Below are 21231 nucleotides of genomic sequence, written 5' to 3'. Positions count from 1 at the left end.
GATTTAAAAGCTGATTTTTCTGATAAAATTAGATGGTATCTTTTGCTTCCTGCTGTCTCAGGCCATAGGATAGCTCTTTCTGACAGAGGGATGTTTCTGTGCTGAAACACAAGCCTTGGGCTTTGTTGATCACATCTCCTAGAATGCAGTGTGTTTTCAAAGGTTGCAGTGTCACAGTCGTGGGATTCCTTTCTTAATCTGAATACAGAATGTAGTAAATCCGCTACTTCAGACTGAGCGGGAGCGTTGTGTAAAGACACAGCTCTGTGAGTGACGCTCTTTTGGACGCCTGTAGGTGGGGTCATTTTTGTTGCTTGCATGGCTGGCAACATTAGCAATCATGTCTTCTGTGCAAAAGATGCTGTGTAAGGCATTAAATTGAATGGTGGGCAGGAAAGTTTATCCACTCAGGTGTCAAGACCTTAATGAAAATAATACTTCTTTCATAAGAACAGTTCACATTCATTTGTAGAGATGTGGGGAATAGCATTTACTAAAAATTAGATGAGGAGTGTGGTTTTGAGCATGTGTGTGTTCTGTAAATGTTATGATCAGCCTCTTCACACATAATTTTTCAAGATATTCTGATTGATACTACACATATTTCCCCATATGGACAAGTTTGAATTCACAACAGAGAATTCAACACTTACTTTGAATATTTAGAAAAGATTTATACTGGAAGTGAATGTCTGCCAACAGTAATTCAGCTGAAAGATGAACGTTCTGTATTTTTTTGCTGGGAAAAATGACAGCTTTTCAGTGTTTGAAAATGTGAGATAAATGTGGTGAGAGAATAAAAGAAAAAATCTTGAACCTAATGCTTCCACTGTGAATTCTGTTCCTATTGAAGCTGGGTTTTTTTTGCAGTTTGGGACTGTTTTACATTTATTCTTACTTTGTTTCTAACTGTAAGGCTTCCGAGTTTTTCCTTGAGCATGTTTTTTTGAAAGTCTTAGAAGCACTTTGGGTGAATTTGATAGGTATAAGACTTGGTGGGTGTTGTTATTTCAAGTGTTTTGTAATATTTTAAATGCAAGTTACATTACGTAACAATTTTATTACAACTGATACTGTTGATTACAGTTGGGTTATAGAGGGAAGGGACACAGAACAATGAGGTAAGACCTGCAGAGATCCAGGGTGGCAAAAATGGCATTTATCAAGGCTAGAAAAGACAGTTTTGGTAGTCATAATGCAAGATGAGGCAGAAGGCTGTACAAAGTTGATGCTACAATCTAAGCGTATTCCTAATAAATGTCTTCTATAATTAGTAAAGAGAAAGTATTTGAATACCTAAGCTGTTATTCTATGATCTGGTCAAAAAGCCTGAACTTTATTTAGGTTAGCACCATTTGTTTTCATGAAGTCACAGTATCCACGTTGTGTCTCCAGTTGTTTCACTAGACCTTTCAGGAATATATATTTGATTGTAATTCCAAGAGCTCTTTAAATTACATATTATATTCTAAATTTTATATGTCAGTGAAATACTGAGTGACCAGAAAGATTATGAATTAAAGAATGAGCTTGGCTACTAGAATCCAAATTACAAATAGCAGGAAGTCTTGAGTAAGCTAGAGTTCAATTTTCTCTGTAGCCTTTTGACTGTTATTGATGGCTCTGTTAGTGAAAAGAGATGTGCACAGCAGCTCTGAACTCTAAAGAGAGGTAGCAGAACTTCATAAGAGAAATATCTGAACCCTGAACATAGAGCTAATAGTCATGTTTCTAATGCCTTAAAATATAGTCGGAACTCTTGAGATGCTCAGTGAAAGTTGAAAGAGGCGAGGAATCTGCCAATTAAAAGTTCAATGAACTATCGAGAGGGGAGATCCTAAGAGATTCTCAGACAATGTTTCAGTGAAGTGTAGAAAGCTGATCTGTTTGTTTATTTATTTGTTTGTCTTTTAGCATCTAATCCCTTGCCAGTTCAGTTGTGGGGTTTTTTTTCTGAGGGAGTTCAAAGCTGTATGCAGGAAACTGCTGACATGAGGCTTGCTTATGTGAATTACCTTTTGCAGCCTCTTTTGGTTATTTAGTAGAAACTTCCCAATGCTTTGCAAAATGTACCACCGCACCCCCCCATACACCTCTGTGTTAATGGCCCTCTGACAGAAAAACACAAGTGTTTTGAGGGGAATGAAGTATTGATACATTGGGAGTTATAAGGGCGAAAGAGGCTATTAGGGGTTGTTTGGGTGGAATAGAAAGAAGACGGATCTTACTTTGATCATTAGCTTAAAGTGAAACGTAATGTGCAGAACGGTAAAATAATAAGCAGACAAGTACAATCCCTGCTTTGAACTAACAAAGGGCTTTTTTAACCTTTATAGCGTAGATGTATATGCCTATATTTAAGTTTAGTTAACCTCTAAAAGCACAACTCTTCTGACTTGCTTATTGCAGGCATATGTCTATAGAGTGACAAATGGACAAAAAATCAAATCAGATAGCACTTTAAAAGGCAGTTTTTTCCCCCACCCCCTTGACATATGCCTGTTATTTTGGGGGGCTCTGGAACCAACACAGAACATGATCCAGCAAATTTACGCTTGTTGGAAGGAATCGTGGAGAGTAGAGACCTTTTGTGGTATATGTGGTGTGTTTTTTTTGTGGTGTAATTATGTAGAAATTCAGTAGAGGGCAGAATGAAACTTCTGAACGAAGGAACCCAGCTTAGCAGTTCAGCGCTGCAAAACAGGAAAACGGAGTTAAAAGATGTAATCGCACCAGTTATTAAAAACATAGTTCTGAAGAGCAGAAAGCACTACAACGTATTGTGATACTTTCTTTTAGAAGACTTAGAGAGAGAACATTCACACTTTTATATAATGCTTCGCTGCGTGCAAGCTTAAGATCTAATGCCTTCCAACATAGAGGAAAATGGGGATACCGCTGTCATATTGACTGGATGCAGATCAGCTGTTAAGCCTCCTGTTTAGCATTCTAGATCTATAGCTCAATACACAAGCATTGCATTAAGCTTTCCTGCTTTATTTGCCTTCTGAATCCAATGTTCAGACTTTATAAACGTCTACAAGAACTTTTATTCTTCCTAAAGCTACTTTTTGTTGTGCTTTCTAGTACTTCAGTATCAGAAGATTGTAGTGGTGAAGATTGCTGTGTGTGTAAGGACCCTGTGAAGGTTTATTCTATTTTCTTCACTAAGTTTGTTTTAGGAAGAACAAGAGTAATTTAGATAAAAGAAGGGTAAAAAAGTTGTTGGCTTGTCTCCACTTGTATCAGTATTGAACTGTAGTAATACAAACAATTTAAAAATTATAGCATAGCATTCACTAAGTAAAGATATTATAGAGATTAGACATGATGGAGGTGGGATGGGGCTAATGTTTTAGGGTAATTTGTCTACAAGAGTTTACTCTTTCATTTGTTTTAATGTGATGGTTTTTTAACAAGATTTTAATAAATTTCACCATGACTTATTTTGCATTACTCCCTTTAACCTAAAATGTGGTGCTGTATTTTTTTAGACAGCTCTGAATGGTAGATGGGATTAGACAGCTAATGATGCCCAAACTTCAAATTATAACCAAGTTTCTTAGTTTAGAATTAATAACAGATTGTATCAGGGACACTGCAAAAGTAGTAAAGGTCGAAATACAAGTTCTAAATGCTCATTCATACACTTTTAAAGTACTAATACAAAGAATAAAAAATCCCTGTATGCTGCCATTTTCCTGTCCATGGATAGTGACTGCATGCTATGCTGAACCATTGCAGTTACTAAGAGGTTTATAGTTGTATTTTACCTTGAGTTTAGGAAAAACAATGGTGCTTTGCATGTATTGTACTATTATTACAATGATTTTAAAATGTGTTCCCAGCTTTTTAGGCAACCCATATATGTTTTCTGTTCAGTTGTGTTTTTCTTATTTTGGTTCATTGACTGGGCAAGATGTTTTGGGTTGGTTTATTTTTTTTTTTTTAAATATACTGTCAATAAGTTCTTGACAAGAACAATTTAAATCTGAAAACAATTTCTGTTTTTTGGTTTTTTTTTTTTTAATTCTATTTAGTAAAAATGTAAGCAATACAGTGGGGGGGGGGTTATTAAACTGAGCTGTTTGGATGAGATCTCTGTACATTTGCTTTTTATGCAATCTGAAAGGTGAGCTGGAAAGGATTTCTGAAAACTTGGTTTGTGTTCTTTCAAAATTCTTCTGTATGTGCAACACACAACCCTCAAAGTTTGCTTGATTTTACACTAAAAATGACAAGAATGTAAATTCTCTGGTTTCACAGAAAGGTGCCTTGGGAGTGGAAAAAGCTCATGGATTTTCATTGGGAACTCTCCTGTGGTATAATTAATGTTCTTTTTTTTTTTTTTTAAACAGTAACAGAACAAGTAAAAATGCTTTGAATTCATCCATATTTACATATTGTGTCCAGAGTGTTCCTGGTAGAACTGAGAAAATAAGTCAGTGTAGTATACATGTACTATACCCTCAATTCCCTCAGATGCTTTCTGACCTCTTTTACAAAAGAACTTACACTAAAGTTTTTGCCATCTATCATCCACCCCCATTCTCATATTTTAATTTCTCTGGTAGCTCAGAAAATGTTAATTGTAGCAGGGTAGCTGCTTTCATACAAATTATCCTGATGAAAGTTTCATCTGACAACATCTCTGGCATAATTTCTTTTTTTAAGAGCAGATATCGACAGCAGTCTTTGCCATGCCTATGTCAGCCTGGCTTGTTACTTCTGTTTTTTTCCAATGATGCCTTGTTTCTTTTTTCCTTAAAAAACCACATCCAAACCCATGAATTTGTGGTAGTCATGCAGACCAAATCCGTGACATTAAAAGATCCTGAACTTTTGTTGTTCTTGGGAACAAAATAATCACTGGAAGGCAAAGATTTAGCAGAGCGAGTGCAAGAGACAGGATACTCCTGCAGTACATCAGTTTGATGCCAAAGCTGATCTGAATTATAACAGAAGAACCAAAGTTTCCTAAACAAAACCCCTGGCACTCTAATGGGAAGCTGATCTATACTTTTACTCAAGAGGCCACTAGAGCACTCCCTTTATGTCAGAGGGCTTGTTTATGTCAGAGGGCTTGTTAATAGCTTGCCGTGAGACAGACGTGCCTTCAGGAACTAAATGGATGTCCAAGAATCCTAACCAGAAGTATGTCCTGAACAGCCAAAGTCTCTTCAGCTCAGTTTACGGCCAGCTGGAGATAGTACTAAATAGTTAGCCAGAATATGACAGTACTGAAGAGGAGACCTTATCCCAGAAGTGTTTGTATTTCATTTTGTAGTTTGACCTAGTAGCATTCAGTCACTGACCACATGAGATTCTTACAGCAGAGAACAGCTATATTTGTCCTTAGACATATCTATGTTGTTGGAGTGGGTTTTTTTTTTTCTTGTGACATTTCTAAGAGAAAGCTGTTGTAGAAATCTAAGATCCTTTAAAACACCTTCTGCCCCCCCGCAAAATTCTCATGCCACAGACCAGCTGCTTTTCCACCTTGGTATTTGAAGCTTCTAGCTTCTGTCCTTTTCTGTGCCTTTGCATTATTATGCAACAGCATGAAAAAATGAAATACATTAAAACAAAGAAACAACTTTTGAGCAGTCACTAGGTGTAATTGTGGATAACACTTAGGTTACTGTCCTGACTTCCTTAAAATCTGAGGGGTTTTAACAACCTAAAGTTACAGGGGCAATTGTATAACTTTTATAGCTCCAGTAATTTCTTTAAGGAACATATACTTAGAGAGTAAAATTATGCCTCAAATGCATAGGCTGACACACTTTGTCCTGCTGCCTGTTGAGTGCACAGGGTACTAGAACTTCCTTTCACTAATCACATCTTAAAGGGCAGATTTCTCTGTATTCATCTCGTGTTTTAGAAGTAGGAAACAACTACAGTTTTGTATTTCTTTGGACCTCCAGCCATATTTATTGTGTGCTTTGTCTGTCCTGTTTAAGATTTGTTTGCAATGTTGAGCCAAGGAATTAAAATATTACAATTGAGCAGCTGCACTCATCACCCCTTTAACAATATTAATTTCTTTAATATAGCATACACTTTTTGTAATTGATTTTAATCTGTTATTTTATTCATTTGCCTTTCCTATGTCCTGGTGTAACCATTATAAATATAATACTTCCCTCCTTTAGTCTTGTGCTGCTGGATAGTAGCGTCATCCTCAGCTTACTGACACTTCAAAAGTCTCTCCTTTGTTCATTTAGATAAGTAAAATAAAGCACATACCTATAAAACACAGTAGGATTGTTAGGAAAATTCCAACCTTGTTTTGAAAAACCTGTTTTCTTTTATTCTCAAATATAAGCACTGTCGTATCTAAGCCTTTTCTTATCTATCAAGTATCTAGCAAAAAGCTTTTTTAAAGTGGAGAAGCAAAAAGAAAGCTATTTCACAGAGTATTAGCTAGAACCATACTATCATCTGTGCTTACAAGTTCAAGACGTTTTCAGGATCTACCCTAGATGGTTAGAAAACCTTCCCTTTGACCAGCCAGCTTTTGCATCATGGAGGAAAACCCTTTATTTAATGAGTTCCAAGTCCATCTGAGGATATAGGAACAATAAAATGGCATGCCAAGTCTTGTCGGTGGCCCTGGTAGTTCCCTCGCTTTAAAGCCATTGGTGACATTCTATTTTTAAGTCTTATATGGTGCAGCTAACTCTGTGAGCAGAGGCTTTGAAACTCATTTACCAATCACAACTGTGTTAGCTACTGACTGCTGGGTGTTGAACACATAGTAGTGACCCATTGTCTCTTCACACTAAGGAGAATTCTCATGCCCTGAAAGCTATTTCATACCCCAATGTTCTGCAGCCATTGTAATGAATCAGAGGTGCGATACGGTGTTATTTTTGTGCCGTCAGTAGGTGTTGGACAGCAAAACCTAGAAGCAGTGTTCTGAGAAATGCTACTGTATATACACTATATATAACGGGAAAATTCAGAAATACTTGTTCAGTTTTTTTCTTGCTTCTGTACAGAATAATGATCTCCTTCCAAAGCTGTTGGAATGCAGAGTCCTGTTAATAACATTAATGAACCAAAATCGGAGTGCTGAGCATGGTTTCCCCCATGCTGCATGGTGGCAATTTTCAAAGCTTGTTTGGAAGGTATTTTTCAATAGGGTACCATCCACTGAAAACAGATGAACGGCGGAAGGCTCACTCAAGAGCTCCCAAATTCCCATAGATGGATGGGTACCCTTTCCTGAGTCTGCTGCCTGGATAGTGTGAAAATCTCCTTAGGGCAGATGCTCGGAGCGTTTTGTACTGTTAGTGAGATGGGGAAAACAGTGCTCTGTGGAGAGTGTTGGCCCTCAGGAAGGGAGTGTAAGTGGCAAGAGGCAAGCAATGTAGTAGTTTTCTAGTTTGTTCTTATAATTTCTATATATCAGTAAGGTAGTTGGTATATGACAGAGTGCCATCTTAATGCTTGAGTTTTGCTGAGTGTTTCCACTAATTTTTTGTTTTGAGATGCAATTACATTTGTATCTAAGAAGTCCGCAAGAATCTCCACTTCTCGTAAAACCAGAGATACCACAAGCAGTTGCTACTTTCAGTGAATTCTTGCAGACGGCTGACTCTTTGAGGGGCAGTACCTGTAGCTGATTTACTGCTCTATAAGCAGCAGTACTTCTTGGCTCCTACTGAGTTCATAACTCAACAGGAGTGAGTAACTGCTTGCTTACATAGAGACAAGAGTTCTCTTTTTCCCCTGTTGATGCAATACCTCCTCTGTTCGTATGAGTTCAACAAAAGTGGGTGTCTGTTCTTCACATGCAGGGTAGAGGTTCCCAGGGAGTTTGAAACCATTCTGCTAATCTTTTCCCCACATCAAACATTGTAATTCCAGTAACTGCTATTCATTCAAGTACAACAATAACCTAAAAATATCTAGAAAACATATAGGCAGGAATGTTCCAACAGATGCATTTGGGTTATTAAACTTTTCTCCCTTGGAAGGAAAACCATAGTTCACAGTTGAGGAACTGCTAAGTTACAGAGAAAAAAATCTCCCATTAGCATGTCAGTATCCAAAGGGGTATTTATACCAGTAACTTCTCCGGTAAGCAAGATTTCAGGCTGACTGAAAATCTTCATAACATTAGTTTGCTGTTGTTGTCATTTCTCTAAATGTGCCTTTTTTTTCTACTTTAGCAGAGTCATCAATATGTTCAAGACATCTATTTGAAAGGTGGGGAACTACTGGAAGAGTTGCAACTTTTTGAAAATACAAACCTTATACCTTTCCTGTTGCATATCTGGAAAGTAATAAAGGGTATGTATGGCTTCATTTTTTTAAAAAAGTCTGCTTTAGTTATGAAGTATTGATCATTTTCAGCAGCCTAGACAAATTCACTATCAAAACACCTCACTGAAATATATCTAAGGCTATAGGTGAAGGGGAAGCAGACATGAAGATGACAGTGGAGTTTCAATTAAACTTGAATTACTTCTAGTTTGGACCAAGAATTGTTATGATAATTAAAAATGTAAAAGCATCAGAAAGATTCAAGAGTTGTAATATAACTGACTTAACTTGCGTGTGTTACATAAAATCAATTAGTGGCACTTTTTTTGGAGGGAAGGAAAATTAGTTCTGTAACTTGCAGTTATTGTATAAAGGAAAGGAGAGAGTTAGTATTCATTCACTAGTTTAAAGCATGCATTTTTGAGGGGGAAAAAATGAATTCTTGATGTCTATAAAGGGCGAACAAAATTCTTCTCTTTTATGCGGAATCTCTCAATGGTTCTTTTGGACTTTCAGGATTAACTGTTAAGTGTTCAAAATCATAAGGTTAACTGCGTTATCCACAGTTTTAAAATATTCTTTGCATTGTAATATTTCTGAAATTTCAGTTCAGTTTTGCTCCAGTTAATACATGACATTCAACAGTACTGTCCCCCTTCCTAACAGACATACACTGGCAGGCTGTTGTTAGGTTTGTTATGATTAAGATTACTGATTGATTATTAATATTATTGATTTTTTTACTGTATGAATTTTTAGTTCAAAATAGTATAGAACATGAAAAATTATAGCAAAACTAAGAATGTATTGACACCAAAAATTAATTTTAGTTGCACTTCAGTGAGTTCATACTACACTTATGGAGGCTGGAAGTATCACTCAAACTATCAGTTGCTACTAGAAGTGAAGTTTCAAGGGTAACTTTTCAATAACTGTGCAGATAAAAGCAGTAGCTAGCACTAAACATCTAAAAATGTTTTTAGAGAGTAGAATGAGCATTTTAGCTGTAAGGAGCAGAGTGTGTTAAGTGAGGGGGCCGTTTCAGAATGCTAAAGAAGTGAGATCTAAAATGATTTGCTTAATTCTAGCAGGTAGCAATTTCTGCAGAACAAGATAAGGAAAATCTTTTGAAGTAGAAGACTAGAAAGCAGTTTAAAATTTGAGAATTTCAAGTGGCATTGGAGCAATTAGCAATCAGATCATTGAAATGCAATTTGTTTATTCTTTTCTTCTTGTTTCCTCTCTATAGAAACCTCAAGCCACACTTCAACAAAATGCAACGGAGTCTATTACATACTGCATCTCAGCTGGCACATGGGACATGTTTGGGTTTCCCTCGCACTAGTATCTTTCAGTGCTTAAAAGGACAATCAGTGTTATCTAATGTTGGATGCAAAGTGATTCTGGCACTGGACCCTCCTAAACGATGTCTTCATGCAGGTGCAGTATGCTTTGCTTCAAAGAAAAGTGCTTTTTCATCACAGCCAGCAGACACTCCTCACAAAGTACCAGAAGAGAGAAATCCTTTGACTTCGGCCAAGCTGAGCCCTGTAGAGTCAGATTCTTCAGATCCTGATCCATTACAAGACAAATCAATTAGTCTTGTTCGGAGATTCAAAAAAACTTTTAAACAGTATGGAAAAGTCATGATTCCAGTGCATCTTCTGACTTCCACTGTATGGTTTGGATCCTTTTACTACGCAGCCATGAAGTAAGTTGATATTTTGTTGCAGTGCCCAATACTGCTGTTGAATTGAGACTGACTTTCACAGGTGAAAGGACAGATAAATTATTATTACATATTAAAAAGTGCCTCTATATGTAACAGGGAAATGAGGCTACATTTTTAACTGAAGCATAAGATTAATGTCGGAAGTATATAGGATTCGTGAGTGTCACGTACATACTATTATTATGCAATTATTGCTCTGTACCAGATATGTTGCTAACATTTTAAGGAATGCTTATCTCCGCAAAATATGCATGGATGTAAACAGCATCAAAATTATTAGTAACCTCTCACAAGGTAAAGATAGGAATTTGGAATCCTGATTACGAGTTGCTAGGTGAGCTCTGTATAGACCTGTTCTTTGTTTGCCTTTGGACTTGAGGGGTATGTCACCACTTCCTCCCCCCTTCATCCCCAGTCCTCCCTCATCATTGGACTTTCATGTCATTCACCTCGCTCTGATCTCCTCACAAGTCATGTGTGTCTTTTCCTTTTTTATTTCAGTTTCCTGTCTTTGTTGCCTTCCACTGAAAAAATTGCTACTGTAGGCCAGGCATTTGAATTGGAAATTAAATATTTGTGTGGCTAAAAAAAAAAAAGATAAACTATGTATTCTAATTTTAGGTTCTTTCAGCTACAGCATGTGCCAGATACTGTTCTGGAAAATGGCATTTATTAGAAAAAAAAACCTACTGTATCAACTATGAGCTGCTAGTTCAGATGAAAGAGGTTTTATCTGTCTGAAAATGGTTTGCTAAATATGAGTAAATGTTTATCTTTGGATTGCTAGTGTTGTATATTTAATAATAGAAAGCATGAAACAACGACAGTTCGTGGTGGCAAGGATGGGGCTTTGACATCAGAATGCCTTACCACACAAGTGTTTGTTTTAGTTACTCTAACCAGCTGGCATAATTGCCCTTTCTAGGAGCTTATAGATCCAAATGTCATTCTAAATTTAGCTCATGTCAGAGGAATAAAGGTCTTGAGCTATAAAAATATTTTGCTTTGGATGAATTCAGGTTGATGCTTACATCCAGACATTTCAGATTGAGTGAAGATTACTTTTCTTGAAACACTTAAGTTAGCTGCTAAAATAGGTATTTGATGGATGAAAACAACTGAAATATTTAACTAGAAACCAATTATAACAAAGCTTCGGTTTGTCATGCCACAGAAGCAGCACCCTCTTGAAATGGAAAAGTAACTTTCAGAATGACTGCTCATGATACGAGACTAAATAATGGTGGTTTATTAAATAATATGATTAATGCTGTCTTTCAGATCTTCCTAGGTCTCCATTTTCTACTCTGGGGATAGGCCTTCAGATTGTAGGTTCTAGTAACTGTTAGTAAATTACTGCCTGTTATTGTTCCTGATGCTAAAGTGATCGCATGCACAGAACAATGGTTCAAACATTAGGTAGAAATGGATAATGATACTAATAATACAACATCTGTAAATATTGGAAAGTCGGGTCTTCTGTAACTGCATATATCTTTCTACTGTAATGTAAAGACGGACTGTCTTTTTCTTTGCTGCTGATGTTAGCTTCCCTGGTTTTTGAATAGAAAGAAATTGTGATAGGAGCTCCCTCCACCCATCTTGCCACCTTATATTGACAAGGTAGAACGACTGGGCACAAAACCCCTGAAGTCTTGTGCATACAACACGTTGCTTCCTTTTCTTTTGCCACATTCCATTTGTTATATATATTTAAAAGTGAATGGGGGACACGGAAGTCTTGATTCTGTGCTTCTGGGCATGCTGCAGATTAGTCTGAAATTTTAAAAAGAAAAAAAAGTAATTTTAGGCAAAATAGAACATGAAGTTGAACCTGCAGAACTGGAGCCTGAGTAGCTATCTTACCACCATTATATCTACTTACCTCCAAACATAATAAACTGGGACACAGGTAAGTTAGTAGCTGCTCAGCCCAACAGGGATAATATGAATGGGTCACCTCTTGGTGGAATGCTGAAAAGAACATTAATTTGCCTATATGTACAGAAATATAAATCCTGTAAGTATGTTGCTTAAATGAAAAAATACTTTGCTATCAAACTACAATGTGTGTATAACAGAGTTAAAGAATGGAAATGGTACTGTAAATCCCTGTTCAGGTTTCAAATTCCAATTTTGTTGTTGTCATTTTTTTTCTCTTATAGAGGAGTGAATGTCGTTCCATTCCTAGAGTTGATTGGCTTACCAGACAGCATAGTAAACATCCTGAAAAATTCCCAGAGTGGAAATGCACTAACTGCATATGCATTGTATAAAGTAAGTATAATTATAGTTTGTAAATAAGCTCTAAATCTTGCCTGGTGAACTAAACAGGGTTTATTTGTTTACAGCAGAAAAAATTAATGCTGTTTTCTCTCTTTTTATAGTTACACATGCTTGAGCATTTGGTTTTGTAGTAAAAATAGTCACATGCAAGTTGATATGGGCTCTGTGTTCCTTTAAGGAGTCTATCTGTATTTCTAAAATAACGTCTTTGTTTGCTGCAGAACTATTGTCTGCCCTCAGAGATTTAATTACAATTAAGTTATTCCTCTGAATCCCTGGCATAATTAACAGGGATAAAGAGGTGAAGTCTAAACACCTCATGATTCCCAGATAAAAGTACAGCTATTTTTATCCTAGAGGATTCACTAGTTTGTCTTCCTACCTTAGTTCTCCATCATTGTCACGTACTTCCATTGTCCATTTGAATCAATTGCTTACGTTCAGGTTGGGGTCTCTTTTTTATTGTTTTATATGTGCACAATCCGTGTTTGGGAAACTTGAAACATGTCAGACCGTGCAAAAACAAAGTACTGTATTTGCTTTGAATGCCGCTCATCTGTTTTGTTTCCAAAGGTGATGTGCTTCTTTTCTGTTATTTAAAGGGGTTATTTTCCCAAACAAAATGTGAAAGCACTACTCTTGCCAATTGTTCCTGTGCCTAAAAGAGACCAATAAATAAATGTGGTTAAATATAAAGATTTTATTATAGCTGGGAGATCTGGCAGTGTTGGAAGAAACTTTCAAGATGTGGAAGCACTAGAATAGGTTACAAAGGGAAGACTGTGCAGGCTTTATCTTTGAAGTTTTGAAACAACACGTTAGTCTATCTAGCATAACAAACCTGGTTTGTTGTATCTTGGATTAGCTGACCTCTTAATGTCTCTTTTCACTCTGGTTTTCTATGTGTGGGTCCTAGTTTTGGACTGAAAGATGCCTATACTCTTGTGAATTTTAGAATTTAAAGCATATCTTGTCAGTATTTCCTCTTTGCTTGTATGGCTCAGTGTTCAAACTGCTGTGAATTGCATTCTGAGATGCCTAATGCTTGTCTCACAAGCTGCACAGGGAGGTTTTGGTTTGTTTTTTTTTGAATGGAAGTCTAATGCCTGTGCTGGTTTTGTCAAAAGGATACTTTAAGTAAAAGCTATGCATTTCTGGGGGATGTACTATAAATTGGTTTATTTTCTTACAAATAGAAGATCTTTTTAGTATCTGACACTGGCCAAAATAGATTCTCAATATTAAAAAGACCTTTTGCTAGATTATATTGGCCTGTTGTATTGATACGGTGTGTTCTTTGGTTTCTTTAAGATTGCAACTCCTGCCAGATACACTGTGACTTTGGGAGGAACGTCCATCACTGTTAAATACCTACGTAAGAATGGCTACATGTCCACACCACCACCAGTAAAGGAATATCTACAGGATAGGATGGAGGAAACAAAGGATAAAATTACAGAGAAAATGGAGGAAACAAAGGATAAAATTACAGAGAAAATGGAGGAAACAAAGGATAAAATTACAGAGAAGATACAAGAAACCAAAGATAAAGTTTCATTTAAAAAAATAAAGGACTAGGAGACATACTTAATTTTTGGATATATCAAACTTAGCACTTTAACCCTTTGTGAGGCAGGATATATGAAGTGCACTTCTGAGCTTTTGTTTGTTTGTTTTGGTTTTTTTTTTTCCCCCTTGTCTGGAGACTACAGTTGCTCTGTGGATTTCAAAATTCTCTATATTCACCAAGGTTGAAGTCCCTTGGGGGAGAGGTTGTGACAAAATTTCAATTTGCAGAAGGAAAAGCAAATCTCTGATTAGAATTTCATATGTCCAGTGGTAATAGTGTTAACAGTTGCTCTTCCCTCTTTTTTTTCTCCCCCCAATGAAGATGGTTTCTTCCAAAAGCCACTACTTTATTCTTTCATCGTAGTGCACAGCCATTATTCCATTAGACTGAATCTTCCATTAAATGAGAATGAAGATTTCTTTACTGGGGAAGGCAACATATTTTGGTTTTCAGAGTATGTGGACCCAGGCGTCTTTAATCGTGATCATCTCTCAACTTGGAGACAGACCATTATCACTGATACTGCACATGAAGGAATCAATGGATTAGCTACTCAGTTGGAATGAATTATAATGGCTACATTGACTTCAGCTGAGCTGTGATAGTTTACAGGTTGAGACTATGAATCTTTCTTGGACAGTGTATCTTTTCAGAAATCTCAGCTGAAAGCTACAGGAAGATGAGTTAATCACATTAGCCATACTGTCAAGTATACTTTGTTTCCTAAAGTTGATTTGCTGTAGAAAGAAAGTTATTAAATGAAATTAATCAATAATTGTATATTAAAAACTAGGAATTTTTTATTATGTTAAAGTTTACAACACTGTTCTATTTCATTTTTGGAACAAAAAAATTCTGAAAGAGAAGTTTACTTGAGAAACTGGTATACTAAGGGGCTTTTTAAATACATGTAAAGTTAGAGTTAAACCCCAAAATTCCTCCTCCTATTCAGGAATTCCTCAGACTTCAGCAGAACAATTTAACTAAAATAAGCATAGTTTCTGAGACAGTCATCACAGTCCACCAAACTTTTTTTCCCTAGATTTTTCTTAGGTCAGGCAAATACTTATTCACAGCTGAAGGCTGAAATGCTGTCTCAGAGATGTCATAAGAGACTAAAGCTAAAACTGTTCTATTTGACTAGGCAGGCAAACTTCTCTCATGGTTTTATTCAAATGTAGGCTAAATTGAAGGGTTTTTTTTTTCTGTTTCTATTACAGATCTCACTTTGTAGCAACTCTCTGCATGTGTGTCTTGTTTAACAAAGGTGGTTTTCTGCAGGGGGATATGGGGAAGCAACAGAGTTGGACCCTGAGCATTGTAATTGACTAGAGTAAAAGAATATAGCTGGTACTTCATCAGCTCTGCCCCACTCTTATGTTTTCAGTCAAGTCACTGAGGGCCTCTCCATGTTTGAGTTGAACTTCATTACCTTAATTGTGCAGGATTGATTACATACTTCTCTGCCTCTGTCCACATGTCAAATAGTAACTGCAGTCTAATGCCTACCTTACAGCGATGTTGTGAGGAATAATCATTGTATATTCAGTGCCCTGGAGATGTAAAGTGTCATGTTTCTGATAAATACTATTAAAAAATAATTCTGTGAATTCTTATACTGCTGAGATGGGCACTGCTATAGGATTGGAGTTAATAGATGCTTTTCTTCTTTTTATTTTAGTGTACTTTTCCTTACTGTCCCCATGCACACATTCTTCTGATGTTGGCATTTGTCCCGGTTTTCCATTTTTGTGGGCAGTGTTGCCTGTGTCCTGCAGCCCTGTGCAAAGCCTGAAGTCTGCCCCAGTAATACTGCATGGTCATCCTCTCAGTCTGGGGCCAGATGTAGGAACCTCTCGGTGGAGGTTAGGATTCATCTCACAGGATTCATGTCGTCTTTGCGTGTAGCAGGGGTTGCACAGGGGTACCTTAGTGTCCTAGGATGCGTCTGTAGCCCCCAGGCATGTTAGAACTCGTTCATTAGACAGACACAGCCTTTTGGCACCCCCACCCCCCATCCTCTTGCCCTTCCCTGTGTCCAGCTGGCCTGTGACCACTCCAGCTCTTAAATGATCTGTCACTACCAATGCTAAGGACAGAAGATCTCCTGTCTTATGTGCAGTAGACTGTCCTATGTGACCATTTCTGCATCTGGAGAAACAACTCCTAGTGTTTATTGGCAAGTGTCTCATCAGTGTACTGTTTGGTCAATTTTGCAGCATGAGCAGCCTTGAGGAGTTTCTGGGACAGCCGTATCCTCTACCCAGGATGTCAATTAACAAAGCATGCAATTAACTGGATCAAGCAGGAGGAAGAATCTTCAAGACTTTGAAAATCTGACCTGGAGAGCTTTTGTGACAATTAGTCGAATGCTTGGTTGTACTGGTGACCTTGTCTCAAGTCAGCCTCATCTGGAATCAATGCATTGTCTCATTAGTGTGGAGACCAGCTGGGGAGTTCCTGGCCCACCCAAGGGAATGAATGACATCAGTCCACTGGGTGCCCAGCAGGTGCCCAGCTACGCTGCAATTTTAACTATAGGATGAAGTCGATTTTCATCCTTGTATCTCACTTGCAACTTAATCTCCATAGCTCTTGCCACAATACTAGGGTGCAGTTCTCATTATTGACAGTAAGATGTAGTGTGGGTCCGTGTGGCTGGAAGTCAGTGTCCATCCCCTTTGGTGAGGTAGTGCACCGGGACTGTGCTCACAGGCTCGGCGTTTGCATCAGGCTAGGGGGTGCCTGGGGACAACAGAGGGTCTCCTCTTACTGGTGTCCAAGCCAACACCATTGGCACACTCCCATGTGGAGCAGCACCAGTGGGTGCCTTTGGCAGTACAGAAGGGACAGAGGAGCAGGTGCCATGGCCTGGGAAAGCAAACAGTTTGGCCGCAACACCTAGAGCTGGCATTGAGGCAGCCAACAAGTGACCTGAGCAAGGGAGTGCCTGGCAGGGTGCTGAGTCCTTGGTGGGGTGAAAAGCCCAGTCAGAAGCCTAGGAGTGCCTTCTGTTGCCTGCAGGACTACCCAGTCAATGCTAGTAGGGTCTGCTTTCTTCCCCTGGCAGCTCAGCATTTTCATGGGAAAGGGCTGTCCCTTTACCTGCCCTCTAGGCCCTCGAGGGCATGGTAAGGGATGCAAATGCCTTCAAGGGCATTTGCAAAACCTTCAGAGATCTGGTGAGACCAGGACTAAGGCATTTGCCACCACACAGGTGCCAGAGAAATTACTGCTTTGGTGACTTACCCACTTCTGCCTGCTCCCTGCCTCACACATAACACCACTGCACGTCATTGTCTGTCTCCGGTACAGGTACGTGTGTGAAGGTATTGAATGCCTGCCAGAGCAGAAGCTGGAAACGAAGTCACAGCCCAAGCAGCAGCTGAAGTAGAGCCCAAACAGGACCTGGAGCCAAAGTTACAGCCTGAGATGGGGCTAGAGCTGGAGTCGCATCCCAGGATGCCAAAAGTAGCAGCTTGAAAAGGAGCCAGAGCAGAAACAGTGGCCCAAGATGGGGCTGAAGATGCAGCCTGTGTAAGGGCCCAAGCCAAGTGACCACTCAAGCAGGAGTTCAAGCCAAAGTCATGGCCCAAGGTGATGCCACAGCTGAAGTAGCAGCCTGAGCAAGAGTTACAGGCCAAGTCTGGCTGGAGGCAAATTAAGAGCCTGAGATGGGGCTGGAGGCAAAATAATGCCCAAATGAGGACCAGAGCCAAACCTCTGACCCAATGAGAGACAGAAGCTGAAGTTTCAGCCCAAGCACTGTTCAGAGCCAAAGTCACAGCTGAGGATGGGGCTAGAGCCCAAATAGCAACCTGAAGTTGGACCAGAGCCAAAATTGCTGCCCAAGATGGGGCAGAAGCTAAAGTCTCATCCCAATATCTTGACAAAGTCAAGGCTTGATTTGGCACCAGGTGCCAAAGCTGCAGCCTGTGTATGGGCCAGAGCCAAAGTTGCTGCCTGATATCGGGCAGGACCCAAAGTCACAGCCCAAGATAGCACCAGAACAGAAGTCAAGGGCCAAGCAGGAGCCGGAGTAGTCATGAGGGCCCAAGCAGAGGCTGGAGCTGAAGTCACAACCCAATAGCAGGCTGGAGATGATGTTGCAGACATGGATGTGGCCAGAGCTGAAGTCATAACCCAATACTGGGCTGGAGCCTAAGTGGTGACCCAATATCAGGCTAGAGCAAAAGTCATGGCTCAAGATGGGGCTGGAGCCAAAGTAGCTGCTCAGATTAGGGCCAGAGCTGCAGTAGCCTCCTGAGCAGAAGCCTGCAGCCAAAGTAACAGCCTGATACCTGACTGCAGCCAAAGTAGCAGCCCAAGATGGCACCAGAGCTGAAGTTGCAGCCCCAGATGGGGGCTGGACCTGAAATCGCAACCTGAAATTGGGACAGCACTGAAGTGGAAGTCCAAGCAGGGCTGGAGCCAAAAGCAGGGCCCACTATTGGGCCAGAGCCAAAGTTGCAGCCCAAGGTCAGTCCAGAGCTGAAATCACTGCCCAAGATGGGGCTGGAGTCAAAAATCACAGCCTGATATTAAGCTAGAACTAAGTTGTGACCTGTGAGAAGTCTGGAGCCCAAGTAGCAGCCTGAGGTGGGGCTGGAGTCAAAGTAATAGCCTGAACAGGGACCAGAGGCAAAGTCGCAGCCCAAATAGTGGCCAGAGCTGCAATAGCCACCTGAGCATGGACCAGAGCCAAATTTGGGTTGGAGGCGAGTAGCAGCCCAAGATAGGGTAGAAGCTGAAGTCACAGCCCAATATAGGGCCAAAGCCAAATTTGCAGACTGAGATGAGGCTGGAGATGAGGTCATAGACCAAGATGGGTCTGTAGTACATGTTGCAATCACAGCAGGGATCAGTGCCAAAATTGTGGCTCCAAGATGGGGCTGGAGTAGATGTCATGATGTGAGCAGGGGCTGGAGCTGAAACCATGGTCCAAGATAGGTCCGTAGCTGAAATTGCAAACTAATGTGAGACTGGAGCCAAAGTCACAGCTCAAGCAGGGGCCAGAGCCAACATCACAGCCCAATATGCAGCTGGAGCTGAAGCAGTGGCTTGAGTTGGGGGCCAGAGCCAAAATTGCAGCTGAAGATGGGGCCACAGTCAAAGTCACGGCCGAAACAGGTGCTGGAGCAAAAAGCGCAGTTCAATATCAAGCCAGAGCAGCAGTTGCCACCTGAAGTAGTACTGGAGCCAAAGTCATGGCCCAAGATGGGCTGGAGCGAAAGCCATGTCTGGAGACGAGGCCAGAGCCTAAGGCACTGCCCAAGCTGGGGCAGGAGCTGAAGTCACAGCCCAATATTGGGCTAGAGCCGAAATCATGACTGGAGATGATGTTGGAGATGAAGCCACAGACCAACATGGCGCTGGAGTCAAAGTCACAACCTGCTATCAGGCCCTAGCCGAAGTTGCAGATCAAGCAGGCACAGGAGCTGAAGTAGCGACCCAGTATCAGGCCAGACCTGAGTCAGAGGCCAGCAATGGGTCTGGAGCTGAAATCGTGACCTGAAGTTGGGATGGAGCTGAAATCACATCTAGAGCTGGGGTCAGAGCTGAAGCCATGGCCGAAGATTTTGGCTGGAGGCAAAGTCACAGTCCAAGATGTGGTCAGGCACAAATTAACAAGCCAAATAGGGGCTGGAGCCAAAGACATGGCCTGAGATTGGGCCAGAGCCAAAGAAGTGGCTCAAGATGGGGTTGGAGTTGAAATCACAGACCAATATGGGGCTGGAGCGAAACTTGTGGTTTGAAATGGGGCCAGAGCCAAAGTCGCAGACCAAGATGGGCCTGGAGCTGAAGTTATGACCTAAATAGGGGTGGGAGCCACAGTAGCCTCCTGAGCAGGGATCAGAGCTGAAGTCGTGATCCAATATTGGGCCAGAGCCAAAGTCATGGCCTGACATTGAACAGGAGCTGAAGATGAGGCTCAAATGCAGCCACCACCAAGCTCACAGCTCAAGGTGGGGCTGGAGCAGAAGTCACAGCCCAAACGTGGAATAGGGCTGAAGTCACTGCCCAAGAAGGGTCTGGAGCCAAAGTCACAGCCCAATAAGGGGCCAGAGCCAAAGTTGTGACCCAAGGTGGGGCCTGAGCCCAAGGTGCATCCCAAGCAGAGGCCAGTGCTGAAATCACTGCCCAAGAATGGACCAGAGCCAAAGTTGCAGCCTGATATCAGGCAAGAGCTGAAGCTACAGCCTGAAGTAGTGCTGGAGCAGAAGTCATGGACTGAGCAAGGGCCAGAGCCAAAGTTGCAGTCTAATATTGAACCAGAGACAAAGATGTGGACGGAGATGGGTCCAGAGCTGCTACAGCCTCACAAGCAGGGCCAGAACCAAAGTTGCGCTCTGATTTCAGGCTGCCTGAGCAGTAGCCACCTGAGCATGGATCAGAGCTGAATTTGGGTTGGAGGTGAGTAGCAGCCCAAGATAGGGCAGAAGCTGAAGTCACAGCCCAATATCAGACTGGGGACAAAGTTGTGACCTGAGGTGGGGCTGGAATCAAAGTTGTGGCTCAAGATAGGGCCTGGAGCTGAAATCATTGGCGAAGATGGGGCTGGAGCCATGGTAGTGGCCCAAAATGGCTCCAGATCTTCACTCACAGACTGAACAGAGGTCAGAGCTGAAGTCGCAGCCTGAGATGGACCCAGAGCCAAAATCACAGCCCAGTCAGGAGCCAGAGTTGGAGTCACGGCCCAGTATTGGCCTGGAGCTGAAGCTGTGGCCCCAGATACGGCCAGAGCTGAAGTCACAAGCAAAGCGGTGTCCAGAGCCGAACTCGCAGCAGGATACACAGCCAGAGCTAAAGTTACGACCAACATTGGTCCAGAGCCCAATTATCAGCCCAAGTTAGGGCTGGAGCAAAGATGGGGCCAAGCCAAAATTGTAGCCGAGTATTGGGCTGCAGCTGAAGTTATGGCCTGAGCAGGGGCCAGAGTCAAAATCATGGCCCAAGATGGGGCAAGAACCGAAGTCATAGCCTGACACGGCACTGGAGCCAAAGTCGTGGCCTGGCATCAGGCTGGGTCCAAAGTCTCAGCCCAAGATAAGGCTGGAGATGAAACCATGGCCTGAGCAATGACTGGAGCTGAGGCAATGACCGAAAACGGGGCCAGTCAAAATAATGGCCTGAACAGGGACCAGTGCCAGCTGTGGTTGAAGTTAGTGCCAGAACTGAAGGCGCAGCCCAGATTGGAGCTGAAGGTCCACTAGTCTCTCGAACAGGGCTAGAGCTGAAGTTGTGACCCGATAACAGGCCAGAGTCAAAACAGTGGCCCAGGATGAGGCTGGAGCCAAAGTCAAAACACATTTTCTGATTGTGTCCCCTTCAGGGTGTCAGCTTAGAGCATCGCACTGCATTCATCCTT

At 40.9% G+C, this 21231-nt stretch overlaps 1 protein-coding gene across 6 annotated transcripts in view; it reads left to right on the top strand.

Moving 5' to 3' along the window:
- The window catches only part of FAM210A (family with sequence similarity 210 member A), a 30312-nt gene that overhangs the window by 3703 nt on the left and 5378 nt on the right, over positions 1 to 21231 (top strand). For 2 of the 6 annotated variants that reach the window (XM_082327500.1, XM_082327499.1), the window contains exons 2-5: positions 8184 to 8301; positions 9524 to 9985; positions 12172 to 12283; positions 13604 to 15537. In XM_082327500.1, the coding sequence (XP_082183626.1) occupies positions 9549 to 9985; positions 12172 to 12283; positions 13604 to 13870 (816 nt within the window). In that variant the 5' untranslated portion in view covers positions 8184 to 8301; positions 9524 to 9548 and the 3' untranslated portion in view covers positions 13871 to 15537. Of the gene's footprint in view, positions 1 to 8180; positions 8302 to 9523; positions 9986 to 12171; positions 12284 to 13603; positions 15538 to 16081; positions 20277 to 21231 lie in introns of those variants that run through there. The other 4 variants (XM_082327498.1, XM_082327497.1, XR_014229835.1 and 1 more) reach the window with 3 other exon arrangements.

The sequence above is a fragment of the Platalea leucorodia genome, assembly GCF_965183815.1.
Source record: "Platalea leucorodia genome assembly, chromosome: 1".
In the NCBI taxonomy this organism is placed as follows: domain Eukaryota; kingdom Metazoa; phylum Chordata; class Aves; order Pelecaniformes; family Threskiornithidae; genus Platalea; species Platalea leucorodia.
The sequence above is the reverse complement of the archived record's forward strand: the minus strand, read 5'-3'. Positions and strand labels throughout refer to the sequence as shown.